The sequence below is a fragment of the Microcebus murinus genome, chromosome 20 (genome assembly GCF_040939455.1).
Source record: "Microcebus murinus isolate Inina chromosome 20, M.murinus_Inina_mat1.0, whole genome shotgun sequence".
In the NCBI taxonomy this organism is placed as follows: Eukaryota; Metazoa; Chordata; class Mammalia; order Primates; family Cheirogaleidae; genus Microcebus; species Microcebus murinus.
This window is the reverse complement of record NC_134123.1, coordinates 19,708,991-19,727,896: the sequence shown is the minus strand read 5'-3', so window position 1 is coordinate 19,727,896 and position 18,906 is coordinate 19,708,991. Positions and strand designations below refer to the sequence as shown.

The window sequence follows — 18,906 nt, the reverse complement described above, 5'->3', positions numbered from 1 at the left end:
TAGCCGAGAAAGGGCGGAAGAAAAGGCCTGCGCGGGCCACTCTGGTTGCCAAGGGTTGGGCAGATCTCCACAGGGTAGCTCCACACAGAGTGGCACGAGAGGTGGCAAGGGGAAGAGCTCCGCGCAGCGGAAGGAGCCCCAAGTCTCTGCAGCCCCGCCGCTCCGCAAGCTGACGGGCAGCGCATGCGCGGTGCGGGCCGCGGAGTTGTGAATGGTGCGTCTTGTTTGCTGGAGTTTGAGGCGGGCGGGCGCGCTAGGAGGAGGGGTGGGGCCGGCGGGGGCGGGGCGCGCGAGCAGGGTAGGCGGCGAGAGGAAGTGGCGGCGGCGGAGGCTGGGGGCGGCGAGAGCTGGGTCTGCGCGGGCGGTAGGCAACGGCTGAGGCGGCTGCGGCGGCGGCTGCGGCGTGGGCAGGGCTCGAGCGGGCGGCGGCACCTCAGACTGCTCGGAGCCGGAGCCCACACGGGCGGGCGCCTGAAACAAAGGGAAGCGGGAATCCGGGCGCCGCGGGTGGGCGGTCAGTCGGTCCGCGCGGAGCCGGCCAGTGGGTGCCCGCGCAAGCTCTGAGCCCGGCCGGCTGGCGCGGCCTTAGGGCGGGAAGATGCCGCGCGTCGTGCCTGACCAGCGAAGCAAGTTCGAGAACGAGGAGTTCTTCAGGAAGCTGAGCCGCGAGTGTGAGGTGAGGCAGGCGGGAGGGCGGCGCGGAGGCCGCGGCGCGCCAGGAGTGGGCCTGGGAGGAGAAAAGTTTGGGCGGCGCGGTCCCGGGGAAAGCCGGGCAGGCGCGCCCGCAGAGGGGCAATCTCGCCCGGGCAGCCTTCTGCCCGCAGACTCTGCTTGCTCTTATCGGCGCCACGCGGGGCGGGCGCGCGAGCGGCGCAGCGGATTTGGCTTGTGATTTCGGGCCGTCTCTGCCTTGCAGATTAAATACACGGGCTTCAGAGACCGGCCCCACGAGGAGCGTCAGGCGCGCTTCCAGAACGCCTGCCGCGACGGCCGCTCGGAAATCGTAAGTCTCCGGGGCCGGGACGCACGCGGGAGCCGGGGCGCGGGGACCGAGGCGCGCGGGTCACTTGTTGCGCCGGAGCCGCCGCGGTCCAGGCCGGTTCCCGACAGCGCCGCGGACGCAGCGGCTCCCGGAACTGAGCGGGCTGCCGTCTCACTTCCTACTCGGGATTCAAAATGCGAAACCAGACACTGGCGGGCCGGTCCTCACGGGGAGACGCTTTCCCTGTGGCTGTGGCACGCTGCGGTGGCTTATGTTTCCCAGAGCCGGCTCGGCGAACAGTTCACCGGGGATGGAGCTCCAACCCGAGCCAAACTAAACAAGGAGAGGTCACTGTATAGCCCGTGACACCCATTCAGGGGTATTTGTATGAATAAAGTACCCATTAGGAAAAAGGAATCCGGGCTTCATTCAAGGTCAGCGATAGTTTGTTTCTTAAAGCTAGATTTTGTGGTAAAACTACGTGTGACGCTATCTCCCTACCAGTATAGCCAAGAATAAATCTTTGCACCACATGTATTGTCCTAATAGAGGGGGGGAGGGAAAAAAGCCCTAAAGGATCTGTTCTCATCTTTTCTGAGAATATTAAGCCTCAGGAGAATCAGACCATTAGTCTCTTTTTTTTTTAAACCTAAACGTGTCCGGTTTAAGTGCTGTAGTTCCTAAAGAACTGCATGGATATTCGAAACCCACAGTGGATCTCCTGGAGGCCCCTGTTTTGGGTTGTAGATTTGGTGCCTCTTATCTATCTGTGGCACCTTGTGTTGGAAAAAAATCCAAGTTGTCCCAGTTCTCATCTTTTGGTTTGTCCTATTGGAGGTGCTAATGAGAAGTGAATGGTAGGAAGAAACTAAAGAAAAGAGGTTGATTATTTTATTTTTTTTTTTTTGAGACAGAGTCTCGCTTTGTTGCACAGGCTAGAGTGAGTGCTGTGGCGTCAGCCTAGCTCACAGCAACCTCAAACTCCTGGGCTCAAGCAATCCTTCTGCCTCAGCTGCCTGAGTAGCTTGGGACTACAGGCATGTGCCACCATGCCCGGCTAATTTTTTCTATATATATTAGTTGGCCAATTAGTTTCTTTTTTTTTTTTTTTTTTGAGACAGAGTCTTGCTTTGTTGTCCAGGCTAGAGTGAGTGCCGTGGCCTCAGCCTAGCTCACAGCAACCTCACACTCCTGGGCTCCAGTGATCCTTCTGCCTCAGCCTCCCGAGTAGCTGGGACTACAGGCATGCGCCACCATGCCCGGCTAATTTTTTATATATATCAGTTGGCCAATTAATTTCTTTCTATTTATAGTAGAGACGGGGTCTCGCTCTTGCTCAGGCTGGTTTTGAACTCCTGACCTTGAGCAATCCGCCCGCCTCGGCCTCCCAAGAGCTAGGATTACAGGCGTGAGCCACCGCGCCCGGCCCAGTTTCTTTCTATTGATAGTAGAGACGGGGTCTGTCTCTTGCTCAGGCTGGTTGCGAACTCCTGACCTCCAGCAGTCCGTCCGCCTCGGCCTCCCAGAGAGCTAGGATTACAGGCGTGAGCCACCGCGCCGGCCAGGTTGATTTTTTTTTTTTTTAATTTATATTTTTACTTTTTCTTTTTAAAGATTTCATGTCTAAGCTTATGATTATTTTTTTAAAAGTTCAAGCACTAAGTACTATATGTTCTGTGACTCGGGTTCATTGCATTGGCAGAAATGTGAAGCTGTGTGCAGTTTGAATTCAGGCTAACAGTAGGAAGACATATTGGAAAATTTATTCTTTCTGCCCCCTTTATAATTAGTTTATTTTTATTGAGATACAATTCACATACCATAAAATTTTCCCTTTTAATCCCAAAATCAAATTTATAAGGAACATTTTGATGTTTAAAATGAAATCTATTTAGAATTGTATAACAGGTAGTGAGAAGATAGTAGTTATGTTTATCTAAAATATTTGGTCATTAATACACATTATGGAAGAAAATTTTCAGCTTTTAGCCTACTTCCAAGTTTTTTGAGTAGTCGTAATACTTATGATTCAGATGTATAAAACAAATGATATTTGGTTTTGGCACTGAGTGGTAGAAGAATCATTCATTAGTTGGTCTGGTGACTGTATCATTCTTTGCCTCGGTTTCCTTTTGCAAAAAGTAGATGGGACACCTGACCAAAGGATTTCTTGGAGGTAACTGATGTAATTGTAAAAGATGGTATACAAAGTATCCTATCACTTTTTTTTTTAAGAGACAGAGTCTCACTTTGTAGCCTGGCTGGAGTGTGGTGGCTGTTCACAGGTGTGATCATGGCGCACTACAGCCTCAAATTCCTGGGCTGAAGCGATCCTCCTTCCTCAGCTTCCAGAGTAGCTGGGACTACAGGCATGCTAGCCACTGTGCCTGGATCCAAGTGCTGTCACTGTTTTTGAAAGCTGAGGTTTTTTGGAAATCTAGTGAATCATAACTGGTAGGGTATTTTCTGTCATATCAGACTTTGCTGCATGAAATTAAGAATTGGGAGGTATAACCTAATACGCAGTATATCTGAATTTTGCTGTATTTTAATAGTGTTACAATATTATAGCAGTGTTAATAGGTCATTTGTATTTGTCATAAATTTCTTTCCGGGATGAATTAGACATTCTAGGTTCCCCCATCTTACAAATATCTGATCCTGCAAATTTTAAAAGTTTTAGATTTCTGGTAAGTATTAAAAGTTAAAAAAGGTAGATTGAATTCTGGGTAAGATTTGCACTAAGATGGCACATGTCTTATTTTGTTGAATATGGGAAAGAATTTCATGCTTCCTTCTCTTAGTTTTCCCCCTTTAATTCAATGTTACCCACATTTAAGTTACAGTTTCCTTAGCTTCTAAAATGTGGACACTTTACATTAATTCTGTATACACCCCTACAGATACAGGTACTTTGCACAATGCCTTTTGCATTGTAGCTACTTGATTATTTGAATTTAGAGGTTACTTAATTTAATGGCTAAAATTTATCTTATGACTTATAAACAAGCTATGGTTTCTACCTTTTTGGTTGTGAAAAAGGCATTATTTTCCTCTATTTTGACAGCAGCCATATATGGTAAGAATATAGATAGTTCTCAAAATTATTCCTAACCCTTCTCCTGCCCCAGTTGCCATTTTTCCTCTTTTTATTTTGAGCATCTCGTTAAGGTATCAGTGAGGTTAATGAAGAATTTATTTTGCATTTAGATGTAAAAGAATTTAAGGGTTGTAATGCTTATCTCTTTTAACTAAAATTCAACTAGACTCCTTATCATAGTGTGAAATCAAAGTGATTATGGGTGAGAGAATTTGTTAGGTAAAATCCAATTTATTCCTCTTATGAATTCTTATTACAGTAAGAGTGTTGGAGGAGACTTCAATACTAATAATAAAAGAAAAAAATATTTACGAGAGGTATTGTGACTCTACTGGGAGAAGAGTAAAAACTTACTTTTTTTTTTTTGAGATAGGGTCTTACTCTATTGCCTGGGTTAGAGTACAGTGGTGTGATCCTAGCTCACTGCAGCCTCAAACTCCTGGGCTCAACTAATCCTCCTGCTTCAGCCTCCTGATTAGCTGAGGCTATAGGCACGTGTCACCATACCTGGCTAGTTTTTCTGTTTTTTGAGGAGACTGAGTCTCACTATATTGCCCAGGCTGGCCTTGAACTCCTGGCCTCAAGCAGTCTTCTCTCCTTAGCCTCCTCAAATGCTAGGTGTGAGTCACTGTGCCCCTGGCCTAGTATGCATTTTTAATTCTGAAGATTGAATAGTAAAAAGTATGTTGAGTGGCACAAAGTATGCCATTTGAGAATTTATGAAACCTGTAAAATGTAGTCAGGATAACCTGGAAATCTTGTATATAGACATTATAACAGTATACATTTTAATGTTTTCTGTCAGAATTCTTCCCAGCTCCTAAGTATGTGTAGGTGTTCCATTAAAAAGAGTTCTGTGATCAAATAAGTTTGGAAAATGCTATTCTAGAATGTGTTTTTACCACCACTTCTGTCTCAAAGAAGAATTTTTATGAGATAATGGGCATAAAGTGATGAAGCAGGAAATCTCTTCTGAGGTTGGCGTTCAGACAGAAGGTGAGGTCATAACATCTGCAGAGTGTCTTAGCAGAGAGCTGATTTGGGGTACACTGGAGGTGGTAGGATTTGCTACTAGGTGAATACTGAAGAAACATTCCTCAGGGATTTTGACACAGGGCATTCATTCATGGGCTGAATCTCTTACCTGCCATCTCTCTGCTCTGAGAGTTTCATTATCTGAGGCTGAATAAGTTCATTCTCTTGTTGAGCCCAAAGTTATTTCTCTTATATTGTTTAGCAGACACTTATACAGCATTTATTTGGTAGTGTTCTAATCACTTTGCAAATAGGAATTTGTGAGGAAACTGAGGTACACTTCAAGTCATGCAGCCTAGGCAGGTTCCCTCCCAGAGTCTGCTTTTCATTTGAATTAGTGTTGGTGGGGCTTTTTTTGATTATGCTAATAGTACATGAGAAGATGTTTTTAAAGGCTAATGTTGTAATATTGATGTTCAGTTTCTGTTCATGTAAAACATTTACCACGAGAAAACAGTAACCCAGTTGATTAAGGAAATGTTATCAAAGAAGTCTAGAGATTTAGCAATTTATGTTAACAAGTGTCCCTACAGTACCAGTAATGAGATAGGAAGTATAATTTTTACCTCTAAATAAGCTAAGCTGTTAAGCATCAAGGGAACTAGTGGATAGCTATATCAGCTGATGGCTTTAAACAGATTGCCCCAAATGTGAACCCCTTTTTTTCAGATGAAAATTCTATTCTCGGAAACAAATTATGCTTCAGAACTTAATTAGTAAAATAAACCAAACAAAAATTTTCTCTGGTTTCAGCAAAGAAGAATTTACATTTTAGATGATGAAAAATGTATTTTTTTCAAAAATGCTTTTTACTTATTTCTTTTTCTTGGGAAGAAGAGTAATGTTATTTTTGTTTTTCACATGGGGGAAATTTAGACTTAACTTGCTCAAGGGCTACATAGGATGACACTTTATCGAAATGACTTTAGATTGTTCTGTCTGTTGACCTGTACCACCCAAATCTTTTATAAATATTAGATGAATACTCTTCTCTTTGTTATAGTCAGATCTACTTCTCCTAAAATCAAATTTTAAGAAATGCATTTTTTTAATCATCTAAGGTTTTAGAGAGAAGTACTGTCATATCACATGGTAATACATGGTTCATCACAGGAGAGACAATCCCAAGTGCATTTTTTATGCACCACGTGCCATCTAGTGTTTCTCTGAGAAAGGAAATCAAAAAATTAAAACGTCTCATTTATACAACTTTAAATTGTGCTGTGCCTTAAAATTCAAAATGTTTAGATTTCACATTTGAAAATATAAATTTTTAAATGCAAGGGTGGTGGCTTCTGGTTAGACATTAGCAGTGGGAGATCCTAACATCAGCAAAAAATGACCTGAAAGAAAGTATTGATTCCAAGTCTGATTTTATATTTAAGCAGCCAATGGTAAATGTCCTCAAAATGGAATCAGATGTTTGTAACTTAATACTTAAGAAAAATGATGAGTGCATGTTTTTTACTTTTAAGTATTCTCAGTGCTGCCTGGCTTAAGACATAAACTGATGTAAAAATAAATGACTGCCTGCATAATTTATGTAATGTCCTGCTCCTGATCCTGTTTGTATTGATTTTTCTAAAAGGCTTTTGTGGCTACAGGAACCAATCTGTCTCTCCAGTTTTTTCCGGCCAGCTGGCAGGGAGAACAGCGACAAACACCTAGCCGGGAGTATGTCGACTTAGAAAGAGAAGCGGGCAAGGTAGGAAACATTTCTTTGCAATTTAAAATACTGTGGGTTGTTTTGTTAGAGATTATTTAATGATTTATATATTAATAAAGAGATCACAGATTTGATTACATAGGCATATGATCAGATTTGTTTTCATTCCATGTTACAAGGATGTACTATAATTTTTTAAAATCACTGTTAAACTTTATATCACTCTATTGCTAATTTCATGAACATTATATTCATCACATAAAGTTTTAGCCCTTAAATATAAGAAATGTGTTTTCCTACATTTAACATTCAAAACATAATTATTTTTAAAGTGTTGACAAGATATTTTTTGTTTACTAAAATATATGTAACTCCAGTGCTGTAAAAAAATAAAATTAAGAGAAAAGTGAAAAAGGCTCTGTAGGCTTCAAAATTAATAGTAATTTAGAAATATTTCATGGGTAACTTTCTAATTCTGTTAGCATAGTAAATTTAATTTTGAGAAAAACAATGTGAAAACTAACTTGGAAATGATTTGTTTTTAGGAAAAGTTTCTGGGAAAACAGAATCCTTATAATTTTGATCTTGTGTGCTTAGATTAAAGATACAAAAAATATAGGTGGAAATGTTCAAGCCAAGAGCCCTATTTAAAATCTAAGTTAAATATATTATATGGTTTTGGTGACATTTTAATGAACAGTATCTTGGATTGGTTGATCCTTGATCAAAAAGTCAAGGTGTTGACTTCTTGAAATAAAATTTTTTTTTTTTTTTTTTTTTTTAACCATTCGAGAAAGCAGGAAGAAATAAAATTTTTAAAGGAAAAAAAAAACTTTTTTAGATCCAATTTTATACTCGTTAGTTCTCCTGTTTTTTTGTAGTTTTTTTTTTCCATACCTCTTTCTGTCAACTTGCTAAATTACTTTTCTAAGTGTCTTCATGAATACCATAACCTATCACTTTATTTGTAAAACATAAATGTCTAAATATTCTGTTGAGAAAACCAAAAGATTTTTGTATTAGGTTGTTTAGGAAAAGGATTTCTAACCTCATATATATACAATGAAGAATTTTTTTGTTTTCTTTACTTTTTGAAATTAGCTTTGATCTTTTGTGGGTGACAAAACAACTAATCTTCAGATTGGAAGAGGGAAAAGAGATTATAGGATTTTAAAAATGAGTAACAATCAAGTGATTTACTTATCTATGTATTTGTTTGCTTGGAAATTTAAAGCAAATGTTCCAGGTTTTTCTACTTGATAATTGTCATACAGTATTTAAGGAAGAACTTGGGAAGTCATTGTAGGATTATTTTTTTGGTGCATGTATATGTGAAAATGAAGAAATTATTTTTTCCTTGTTTAAAACACTGCTTTATAGTTTAACATAATAGGTCAGATACTAAAGGTATAAACCAGAAAAATTTGTTTTCCTCTCTGCTTTAATGCAAAACTATTTTAAGACTTGAAGATTGACATCTCAATGTTACTGAAGTCTTCCAGTATTTAATAACTAATAAATGGGTTGTTAACTCTACTAGAAGGTATGTTTGCTTGAATTAATTTAATGATATCACTTCACCAGTTTAAAGACCACATTATCCTTGGACTTAAGCCATTGAGATGTTTTTAATTATGTGACCAAAAATAACAAAAATGTTAGGTGGCTTGTTCTGGTACAGTCATGTGTTGCTTAACAATGGGCATATGTTCTGAGAAATGTGTCACCGGGTGATTTCATCATTGTGTGAACGTAGTGTGTACTTACACAGACCTAGATGGTACAGCCTACTACACACCTAGGCTATATGGTATAGCCTATTGCTCCTAGGCTACAAACCAGTACAGCATATTATTGTGCTGAATACCTCAGGCAATTGTAACACAATGGTAAGTATTTGTGTATCTACACACACCTAAATGTACAAAAGGTACAGTAAAAAGTACAGTATGAAAGGTAAAAATGGTATACCTGTATGGCACTTAACCTCAGTGGAACTTGTAGGACTGGAAGTTGCTCTGAGTGAGTCAGAATGAGTGGTGAGTGAATGTGAAGGCCTGGGACATTATGTACACTACTATCGATTTTATAAATACTGTACACATAGGCTATACTAAATTTACCAAAAAAAAAAAATGTACCATGTTATGCTGGCTACAATGTCACTGGCAACAGGAATTTTTCAACTGCATCATAAATCTTATGGGACTACCATCATATGTGGTTGATCATTGACTGAAATGTTGTTATGTGGTGCATGACTGTGTTTAGATTTGTTTTTCAGATTTATCATGAAGAGTGATAGAACTGACTGATGCAAGCTGTTAGGAAATGTATATTTTATAAATATTGGTTTTAGAAATTTTTTTCTATAAAGGGACAAATTGTAAGTATTTCTAGTTTCGCACGCTAACAGTCTCTGCCACAGCTACTCAACTCTGCAACTGCTTAACTTTGCTATTGTAGTATGAAAGGAGCCATAGACAATATGTAAACGAATGAGTGTTCTCCAAGAATGGTAACACTGGCAGAAATCAGTCTTTTTTCCTCAGATGTGAACCTGTAAATGTGTATGTACAGATCATGTATTTCTCAAATACAATTTTGCTAATACTCCTACTAACAGGATCTAGAAGGAAGAAAATAGTTTAAAGCAAAAAATATTGTTCAGTGCTACTGGAATAAAGTACTCCAATGAATTTAGAGAAGAGGTACTGTCCTGTGTTTTCTCATCCATGGAGCTCAGACTGGGGGATCTCTTATTTCTTTCTCCCTTTTTACGTCTCTTTCTTACAACCATTAGATTTTATTTCTGTCCCCACTGGACTGGGACAAAAAGAAAATTGAAAGAATTTCTCCAAATGTTATTAATAATTACTTTGTTCCTTTTATTGGATCCCAAATCAGTGTCTTCCACATTCTCTCAGCCTAGTTACATCCTGAAACATCTTAGTTCTTGTCCAATTCATACCCAACTTTGAGGAAACTATAGTGGTTAAGGCTTTAGAGTTAAGTATAACTGAGTTAAACTCTGGCTTCTTCATTTACTACTATGTAACTTTGAGCAAGTTATATAACCGTTATGGTACTCAGTTGTAAAATGAGGTTAATGTATACTTCCCAGGCTTGCCCTAGTGATTAAATGAAATAGTATATGTAAACTGTTTAATCCTGTACTGTACCTGACAGAGTTATTAAAAAATTCATTCATTCTGGGCTGGGCATGGTAGCTCATGCCTGTAATCCCAGTGCTTTAGGAGGCTGAGGTGAGAGGATCACTTGAAGCTAGGAGTTTGAGACAAGGCTGGGCAACATAGGGAGACCCTGTCTCTACAAAAAATTTTTTTCAAAGTTAGCTGGGTGCATAGTCCTAGCTACTCAGTAGGCTGAGGTGGGAGGATCCCTTGAGCCCAGGAGTTTGAGGTTAAAGTGAGCTGTGATCATTCATTCAGAAGATCTTCCATAAGCACCTTTTGTGTACTGAGCATTGTCCTAGGCACTTGAGATACATCAGTGCACAAAACAAAGATCCTGCCCTAGAGGTGGTTTTTTTTTTTTGTTTTTGAGACAGAGTCTCGCTTTGTTGCACAGGCTAGAGTGAGTGCCATAGCATCAGCCTAGCTCACAGCAACCTCAAACTCCTGGGCTCAACCAATCCTCCTGCCTCAGCCTCCCGAGTAGCTGGGACTACAGGCATGCACCGCCATGCCCGGCTAATTTTTTTCTCTATTAGTTTTTTTCTCTATATTAGTTGGCCAATTAATTTCTTTCTATTTATAGTAGAGACGGGGTCTCACTCTTGCTCAGGCTAGTTTCAAACTCCTGACCTCGAGCAATCTGCCTGCCTCAGCCTCCCAGAGTGCTAGGATTACAGGTGTGAGCCACCGTGCCCGACCCCTAGAGGTGGTTTTATGGGGGGAATAGAGGAATAGATAATATACATGATAATATACATAATAAATAAGTTATATAATATGTTACAAAGTGATAATAGCTCCAGAAAAAAAGGAAAAGTAGTGTAGAATAAGGGTGATCAATGAACAGGAATGTTTACAGGGTTTTTTGGGTTTTTTTAAAAATATAGGACCTTGCTCTGTTGACCAGGTGAGAGTTCAGTGGTGTGATCATAGCTCACTGCAGCCTTGAACTCTTAGGCTCAAGTGATCCTCCTGTCTCAGCCTGCTGAGTAGCTGGGACTATGGCCATGCCACATGCCCAGCTAAATTTTTTTCTTTTTTTAAATTTTTTGTAGAGATGAGGTTTTCCTATGTTGCACAGGCTGGTCTCAAACTCCTGTTCTGAAGTGATCCGACTTCAGCCTCCCAAAGTGTTGTAGTACAGGCATGAGCCATGACACCTGGCCTGTAGTTTTAAATAGGGTGTTCTGGGGTAAAGAAGGTCATATCTGAACAGAGACCTGAAGGAAGTTAGAGAATGATGAGTCACACAGTATCTGGGGAGAAAGATGTTCCATGCAGAGGAAATAGCTATGGTAAAGGCCTCAGAGTGGGAGCTGGCACACTGTGTTTGATAAACAGCAAGCAGTCCATTGTGGCTGGAACAGACTGGGAAAGGAGGGGAGTAGTAGATGAAATCAGGAAGATAACAAGGAGCCAGTTCATCTGACCAAGGTAGGCCATTGTAACAACATGAATTTTTATTTTGAGTGAGATGGGGAGTGGTTTTAGGTTTTTGAGCAGATGAATGATATGATCTGTGTTAGTTTTAATAGTTTCCCTGTAACAGCTGAGTTAATAGTAGACTGTAGGGGCAAGAGTAAAGCAGGCTATTGCAGTAATCTTGGCAAGAGACTAGGGTGGTGGCAGTAGAGGTAGTGAGAAGTGGTCATAGTCTGGATGTATTTTAAGATAGAGCCAACAGGATTTTCCTGTGGATGGGATGTGCTGTGTGAAGAGAGGAGTTAAGAAACCCTCCAACTTTTTGCCTAGAGCAACTGGGAATATGGGGTTGCTGTCATCTGAGATGGGAAAAGCTGTGGATGGAGCAGTTTTGGAGGAGCAGGTTAGGTAAGTTTAGGGCATGTGAGTTTGTGGCGTAGCTTGTATTGCAGCTTCTTTTTCCTCATCACCCATCTTTAATTCCCGAAGTTATGGGCCTGCTTTTTCTTAAGTGGCCTTTTTAAAAAAATCAATTTTATTGATGTATAACTTAATACAATAAAATATACTAAATTTAATTGTATAATTTGAGTTTTAACAAGTGTATACACCCATATAAATGCTACCACAGTCAAGATAATGTTTCAGTCACCCCCAAAAGTTTCTTTGCACCCTTTTATAGGAATCTGGGAGTGGCTTGGCTGAGTAGTTCTGGCTCAGGGTCTCTCATGATGTTGCCATCAAGCTGTTGGCTGGGGATGTGCAGTCTCTGAAGATTTGACTAGAGCTGAAGGATCCACTTCCAACCTCCAAGCTCACTCACATGACTGTTGGTAGGTGGCTTCAGTTCCTAGAATGTGTGCCTCTCCATAGAGAGAAAAAGAATGAAGTCACCATGCTTTTTACAACTTGCTCTGTGAGTCACTTGTTTCTTTTTTTTTTTTTTTATTTTTTTTACTTTTCCCTGTTCAGTGTGAAGTCACTTGTTTCTTATTCTGTTCATAAGCTAGTCATTAAGTGTAACCCACACTCGGGGGATTACACATGGGTGTGAATACCAGGAGACTGGGATCATTGGGGCAATCTTGGAGGCTGGCTACAATAATATTCACTTAAGTTTAGTGAATTCAGGAAACATCAGAATGCTATTAGAGAGGAAACCAAAAACTCCTTATTCTCTTTTACTTGAAATATGATTTTATGATTTAAGAAAATGGACTCATAGAAACCATTCCTTTTTATTCATTCTTTTGCTTATGTGGTTGTAGGAATATTTTCAAACTAGGAGTCTTCAATAAGGAAGTTCTCTTAATGGTGACTGACCATAAATAGGTACTTTATGTAAGACCAGGTCAGAGCACAGAATTATATAATCTGCTTTTTAAAGATATTTGAAACTCTTGCACCCAGGTGTCTAGTGAGCTGTCTTACTAGACAGATAGTGTATTGGCTCTTAATAAGGATCTTTCTTAGAAGAGATTTAAAATGATATAGTGCCGGGCGTGGTGGCTCACGCCTGTAATCCTAGCTCTCTGGGAGGCTGAGGAAGGCGGATCGCTTGAGGTCAGGAGTTCGAAACCAGCCTGAGCAAGAGCGAGACCCTATCTCTACTATAAATAGAAAGAAATTCATTGGCCAACTAATATATATAGAAAAAATTAGCCGGGCATGGTGGCGCATGCCTGTAGTCCCAGCTACTTGGGAGGCTGAGACAGCAGGATTGCTTGAGCCTAGGAGATTGAGGTTGCTGTGAGCTAGGCTGACGCCACGGCACTCACTCTAGCCTGGGCAACAAAGCGAGACTGTGTCTCAAAAAAAAAAAAAAATGATACAGTGTAGTAGAAAGAGTTCTGGATTTGAATCAGGACAATCATAACTATTTTCCTTAACTATAAGTGAGAATCAGAATATGTACCCTATTCGTGTATCTCATGTCAGGATTAAGTGAGGTACCAGAATGTGTAAAAATGTGTTTTATACTGTAAACCCCTATCTAAAGTTAGGCTATTTGATGGTTTTGTAGGGTGACATTATAGCTAACCGATGGAGTTTTTTTTAGCATGCCTTAGGTAAGCCTCACTTTAGGTAGCTGAACAATGTTTTAACACCATATTGTTCCTAGTGGTCTGTCCTGGTGTATTCATTATAAATCCTGGCATCCAAAATGTTCTTTTTTTTTTTTTTTTTGAGACAGTCTCACTTTTGTTGCCCAGGCTAGAGTGAGTGCCATGGCATCAGCCTAGCTTACAGCAGCCTCAAACTCCTGGGCTCAAGCAATCCTTTTGCCTCAGCGATCCTCCTGATTAGCTGGGACTACAGGCATGTGCCACCATGCCAGGCTAATTTTTTCTATATATTTTTAGTTAGCCAATTAATTTCTTTCTATTTTTAGTAGAGACGAGGTCTCCTCTTGGTCAGGCTGGTTTTGAACTCCTGACCTTGAGCAATCCGCCTGCCTCATCCTCCCAGAGTGCTAGGATTACAGGCATGAGCCACTGCGCCCTGCTAAATCATTCTTAAGTTAAAATTTTATAGACCAAGCGACATTACGTCCTTTGATTTTTTTCCTCTTTAGGACTTATGTCCAATTACTTTTTATTTCAAACAAGTGCAAATGATTATGGTTGACAATAAATTATTAGTCTTGAGTAGTCAGATTCATGGTTTCTGTGTGTATTCTGTATTTCATAAAGCCTCATTGGAATTTTTACATAATGATTACATATGCTTACTATATGATCCCAGTTTGTGAGTATAAAGATGAAGGGTATGAAAAATACTTGACAAACTGAAAAATGAACTTTATAGTGCTAATTTTTCTTCACCATTTTTTCTATGGAAATTAAATATGCTTTCTAGTTTTATTACATTGACCTCAGAGAGAGGTTAAACTTTTTTAATGGTTGCTACACTCCTATTTATAACCTATAATTTTAATTGATAATCAGATAACATTAATATCAGACATTGAAAAGTAGTTATAAAGTATATGTCATTAGAGTAAGTACTTTTAAAAATTCTGGTAAGTTTAGTTTTTTCCTTTCTGGACTTTTTATACTTAAAACAGAAATATTTTTATCATTCATTTTTATGAACATAAAATAGCAAAGCAAAATTTAATAGCATTTGATTTAATGAATGAGGATAGAATCTTATTTTAAATGGCCTTTTCCAGAAGTCTGTGACTCTGCTTCTTCTGGAACCTTTTGCTTACTTGTCTGCACGATCTTTGTCCCAAAATAAATATTGTCTCTGTTTATATACCATTCACAATTTGGCAGTTTACAGGACTTCTTGATGTTAGCTTTGAGAAATCCTTATTTAAGATCAACAAGTTCCTTCTCCTTTTTAGATAGCTTAGTCATTCCAAGGAAAAGATATCTGTGGTAAAGCTTTGGAATGTGATTTTCCTCAAGAGAAATTGAGGCAACTTCACAACTAACTTGTCACATCCAGATTTTTTTTTTTTTTTTTGAGACAGAGGCTCACTCTGTTGCCTGGGCTAGAGTGCCATGACGTTAGCCTGGCTCACAGCAACCTCAAACTCCTGGGCTCGAGCAATCCTACTGCCTCAGCCTCCCAAGTAGCTGAGACTATAGGCATGTGCCACCGTGCCCGGCTAATTTTTTATTTTTATTTATATATATATATATATATATATATATATATATATATATATATATATATATATATATTCATTTATTTATTTATTTTGAGACAGAGTCTCACTTTGTTGCCCAGGCTAGAGTAAGTGCTGTGGCATCAGCCTAGCTCACAGCAACCTCAATCTCCTGGGCTCAGGAAATCCTACTGCCTCAGCCTCCCAAGTAGCTGGGATTATAGGCACGCGCCACCATGCCCGGTTAATGTTTTTTTTTTTTGTATATGTATTTTCAGTTGGTCAATTAATTTCTTTCTATTTTTAGTCGAGAAGGGGTCTTGCTCAGGCTGGTTTCGAACTCCTGACCTCGAACAGTCTGCCCGCCTCAGCCTCCCAGAGTGCTAGGATTACAGGTGTGAACCATCACACCTGGCCTATACTATAATACTTTAATAATAGCTAAATCATAAAATTTAGAATTGGAAGCTGTGGGCTTATATTTTTAAAGAAAAGATTTTATTTCAATTATTTTAAATCTAGGAGAGAAAGTTGACTGACTTTCTGAAATATGAGAATGTTTTAAAATTAGTAGGTCATAGTACCTTCCAGTTAGATTTACATGAATTTGTATATTGGTAAATGTACCTCAGAAGTGCTTAAAGATTGTGTACTCTCCTTTTTCCTTCTTTTGGATTGTATTATTTACATTTTAGCATAAAGGGGAAAATTTCAATCTTGACCTTATCTGAAGTATATATTCCAAATGAGAGTAAGTGGAAATAATATGTGTGAGAAGAGCATCCTTAACTCTTCCCCTCCTTGCTTCTACTTTCTACCCCAATATTTTTTTCCAGCAGCCATTAGTCAATATTTTTTAATGGTTAATTCAAATACGGCAAGGATAAAGACTATTGAAATATTATCAACTGAAGAAATTAATTTTTGAATAGGGTTGCAATGTCCTAGTTTTACTGCTCCCCAATTTCTTTTGTAATTGTAACTTTTCAATCAGCATTATTGAGGTATAATTTACGTAGAACACAATTTACCCGTTAAGTGTACAATTTAGTGATAAATATGTATAGTCAGTCGTGAAACCACAGAATATTTCCATAACCTTAAAAAGTTCCCTCATGTTGGCCGGGGCACAGTGGCTCACGCCTGTAATCCTAGCACTCTGGGAGGCCAAGGTGGGAGGATTGCTTGAGCTCAGGCGTTCGAGACCAGCCTGAGCAAGAGTGAGACCCCATCTCTACTATAAATAGAAAGAAATTAGCCAAACAACTAAAAACAGAAGAAAATTAGCAGGCATGGTGGCAGGTGCCTGTAGTCCCAGTTACTCAGGAGGCTGAGGCAGGAGGATCAGTTGAGCCCAGGAGTTTGAGGTTGCTATGAGCTAGGCTAATGCCACAGCACTGTAGCCCGGGCAATACAGTGACACTCTGTCTCAAAAAAAAAAAAAAAAAGTTCCCTCATGTCCCTTTGCAGATACTGTTCCAGTTGATACACACACACAATATTGATACTTTTATGATCCCCATTTTACAGATAGGAAAACATTTGTAAATTTTAATGCTGCTTAGCTTGACTTTGTTTCTTTGATAGCATTCTTTGATTTCTCTTTGATACCACATCTTTGATACTTAGTTTTCTACAGAGAATAAAAGGCCACAAGCTAACCTGATAGTGATATAATAGGGAGTTTAATTAGTATTACTTTCTTTTATGAATGTATACAATGTAAGCAGTTGGAAATTATAATCCACCATGAGCTTTTCTGTTTAAGCTGGGCCTTCTCAAATTGATGTGTCTTTAGGAACCAAGAATTTTAAATAACGTTTAAAATGTGCCTCTTGGCAGTATTACTGTGCTTTCGGGGCTCTGATGCAGTGCTGTACTGTGCATCCTAAGAAAGAAAGAGCTGAGTCTGGGAATGGTTGGCAGATTGTTTTTGTTGGCGAAAACCTTTTTTTTATCCATGTATGCAAGATGCTGAGTCCTTTAGCATTTTAAAACTTCAGATGTAAAGGCAGGTTAAGCTTTAGATTAAAACAAAAGGATAGCTTAGAAACATGTGATTTCAATATTCTCGTTAGAGGAATTTAGATGCTTTCAAACATATATTTTTCCCATATTGCAGACGTTCAAACTTTGTTCTGGGTAACACAATTGATAATTTCTAATAAGTGTCTGGCCTCACTTGGAGAACATTGTTCTGAATAATGAACCCTTTGGGAGAACTGTCTAAATTTTTTGTGAGTATTGCTTATTCATGGTGGCTTTTTAGTCCTGGGTTGCCATCCCTTTGCCATGCAGAACATTTCTGGGCCATTTTTAAAAATTGAAATAAAATTCATCTTAATTCACCAATTACACAATTGAGTGGTTTTTAATATATTCACAATGTGCAACCATTGCCATTATCTAATTTGAGAACATTTCATAACTCTGGGCCATTTTAAATACATTTTGACAACTGCAAACCAGTTTTTATGGTGATGACCACCACCAGGGACTGTGCTGGCTGGTTTACATTATCACTAATTCTCTTAACCCGCGCTATATAGTGAGGCCTTTTATTTGATTTTCGAGCACATCTCTCTGGTGATAGCTTGATTTTACAGCTGAGGAAACTGAAACCAGAGAGGCTAAGTAAAGCTTCAAAAGCCATGTACTCCATTTCCTAGGTAGAGCCAGAATCCAGATCCAGTTTGTTTTTACTGCAGAATCTGTGTTCTTTGCAGTGTACCACACTATTGCTAATAAATAATCATTAGGGGTGGTGGCTCACGCCTGTAATCCCAGCACTCTGGGAGGCTGAGGTGGGAGGATCGCTCAAGGTCAGGGAGTTCAAAACCAGCCCGAGTAAGAGCGAGACCCTGTCTCTACTAAAAATAGAAAGAAATTAATTGGTCAACTAAAAAAAATATATAGAAAAAATTAGCCTGGCATGGTGGTACATGCCTGTAGTCCCAGCTACTCGGGAGGCTTAGGCAGAAGGATCACTTGAGCCCAGGAGTTTGAGGTTGCTGTGAGCTGGGCTGATACCACGGCACTCTATCCTGGGCAACAGAGTGAGACTCTGTCTCAAAAAAAAAAAAAAATCATTAGGTAAGTTGCCCCAAAGTCCACATCCTTCCTTACAAAGCCTTATATCAAGTTATTTTGGGCCCACTAAGTTACTTCTCCCATTACCATTAATATATATATTTTTTATTGCCAATCAATTCATGAGTGGATTAACATCTTTTAATATGGTCTTTTTAGACTTCATTTTAATGTCTTCAAAACAACCTTTAACCTTCATTTTTTTCTTTTTAACCTTTAATGTGAATGGTTTTTCTAACTTACAGTGTGAATGTTTGTGTTTATAATCAGGGCTGCTGGAAAACTGCATATGATCAATTCTTTTGTCTTAATTTTCTGTTAATAGTTAAGTAAAGTCACCTGTAATATTTTTATACTATTTTTTTATTTTCTTTTTTTATTTATATAAATTTAAAATTTTAATTTTATTTAATTTTTTTCATTCTTCTTTTTTCTTTTTCACTTGCCAAGGCTCATCTAACCTATAATTTTTTTTTTTTTTTTTTGAGGCAGAGTCTCACTTTGTTGCCCAGGCTAGAGTGAGTGCCATGGCATCAACCTAGCTCACAGCAACCTCAATCTCCTGGGCTCAAGCGATCCTACTGCCTCAGTCTCCCCAGTAGCTGGGACTACAGGTGTGCACCACCATGCCTGGCTGATTTTTTGTATATATATATTTTTTAGTCGGGCAATTAGTTTCTTTCTATTTTTAGTAGAGACAGGATCTCAGGCTGGTTTCGAATTCCTGACCTTGAGCGATGCACCCGCCTCAGCCTCCCAGAGTGCTAGGATTACAGGTATGAGCCACCGCACCTG

General features: G+C 39.4%; 1 protein-coding gene across 2 annotated transcripts in view; it reads left to right on the top strand.

Annotated features, from left to right (window-relative positions):
• The first annotated feature begins 306 nt into the window (after positions 1–306).
• Positions 307–18,906, top strand: part of CBFB (core-binding factor subunit beta) — a 56,065-nt gene continuing 37,465 nt past the window's right edge. For both annotated transcript variants that reach the window (XM_012742621.3, XM_012742622.3), the window contains exons 1-3: positions 307–676; positions 917–1,003; positions 6,706–6,822. In XM_012742621.3, the coding sequence (XP_012598075.1) occupies positions 599–676; positions 917–1,003; positions 6,706–6,822 (282 nt within the window). In that variant the 5' untranslated portion in view covers positions 307–598. The remainder of the gene's footprint in view (positions 677–916; positions 1,004–6,705; positions 6,823–18,906) is intronic.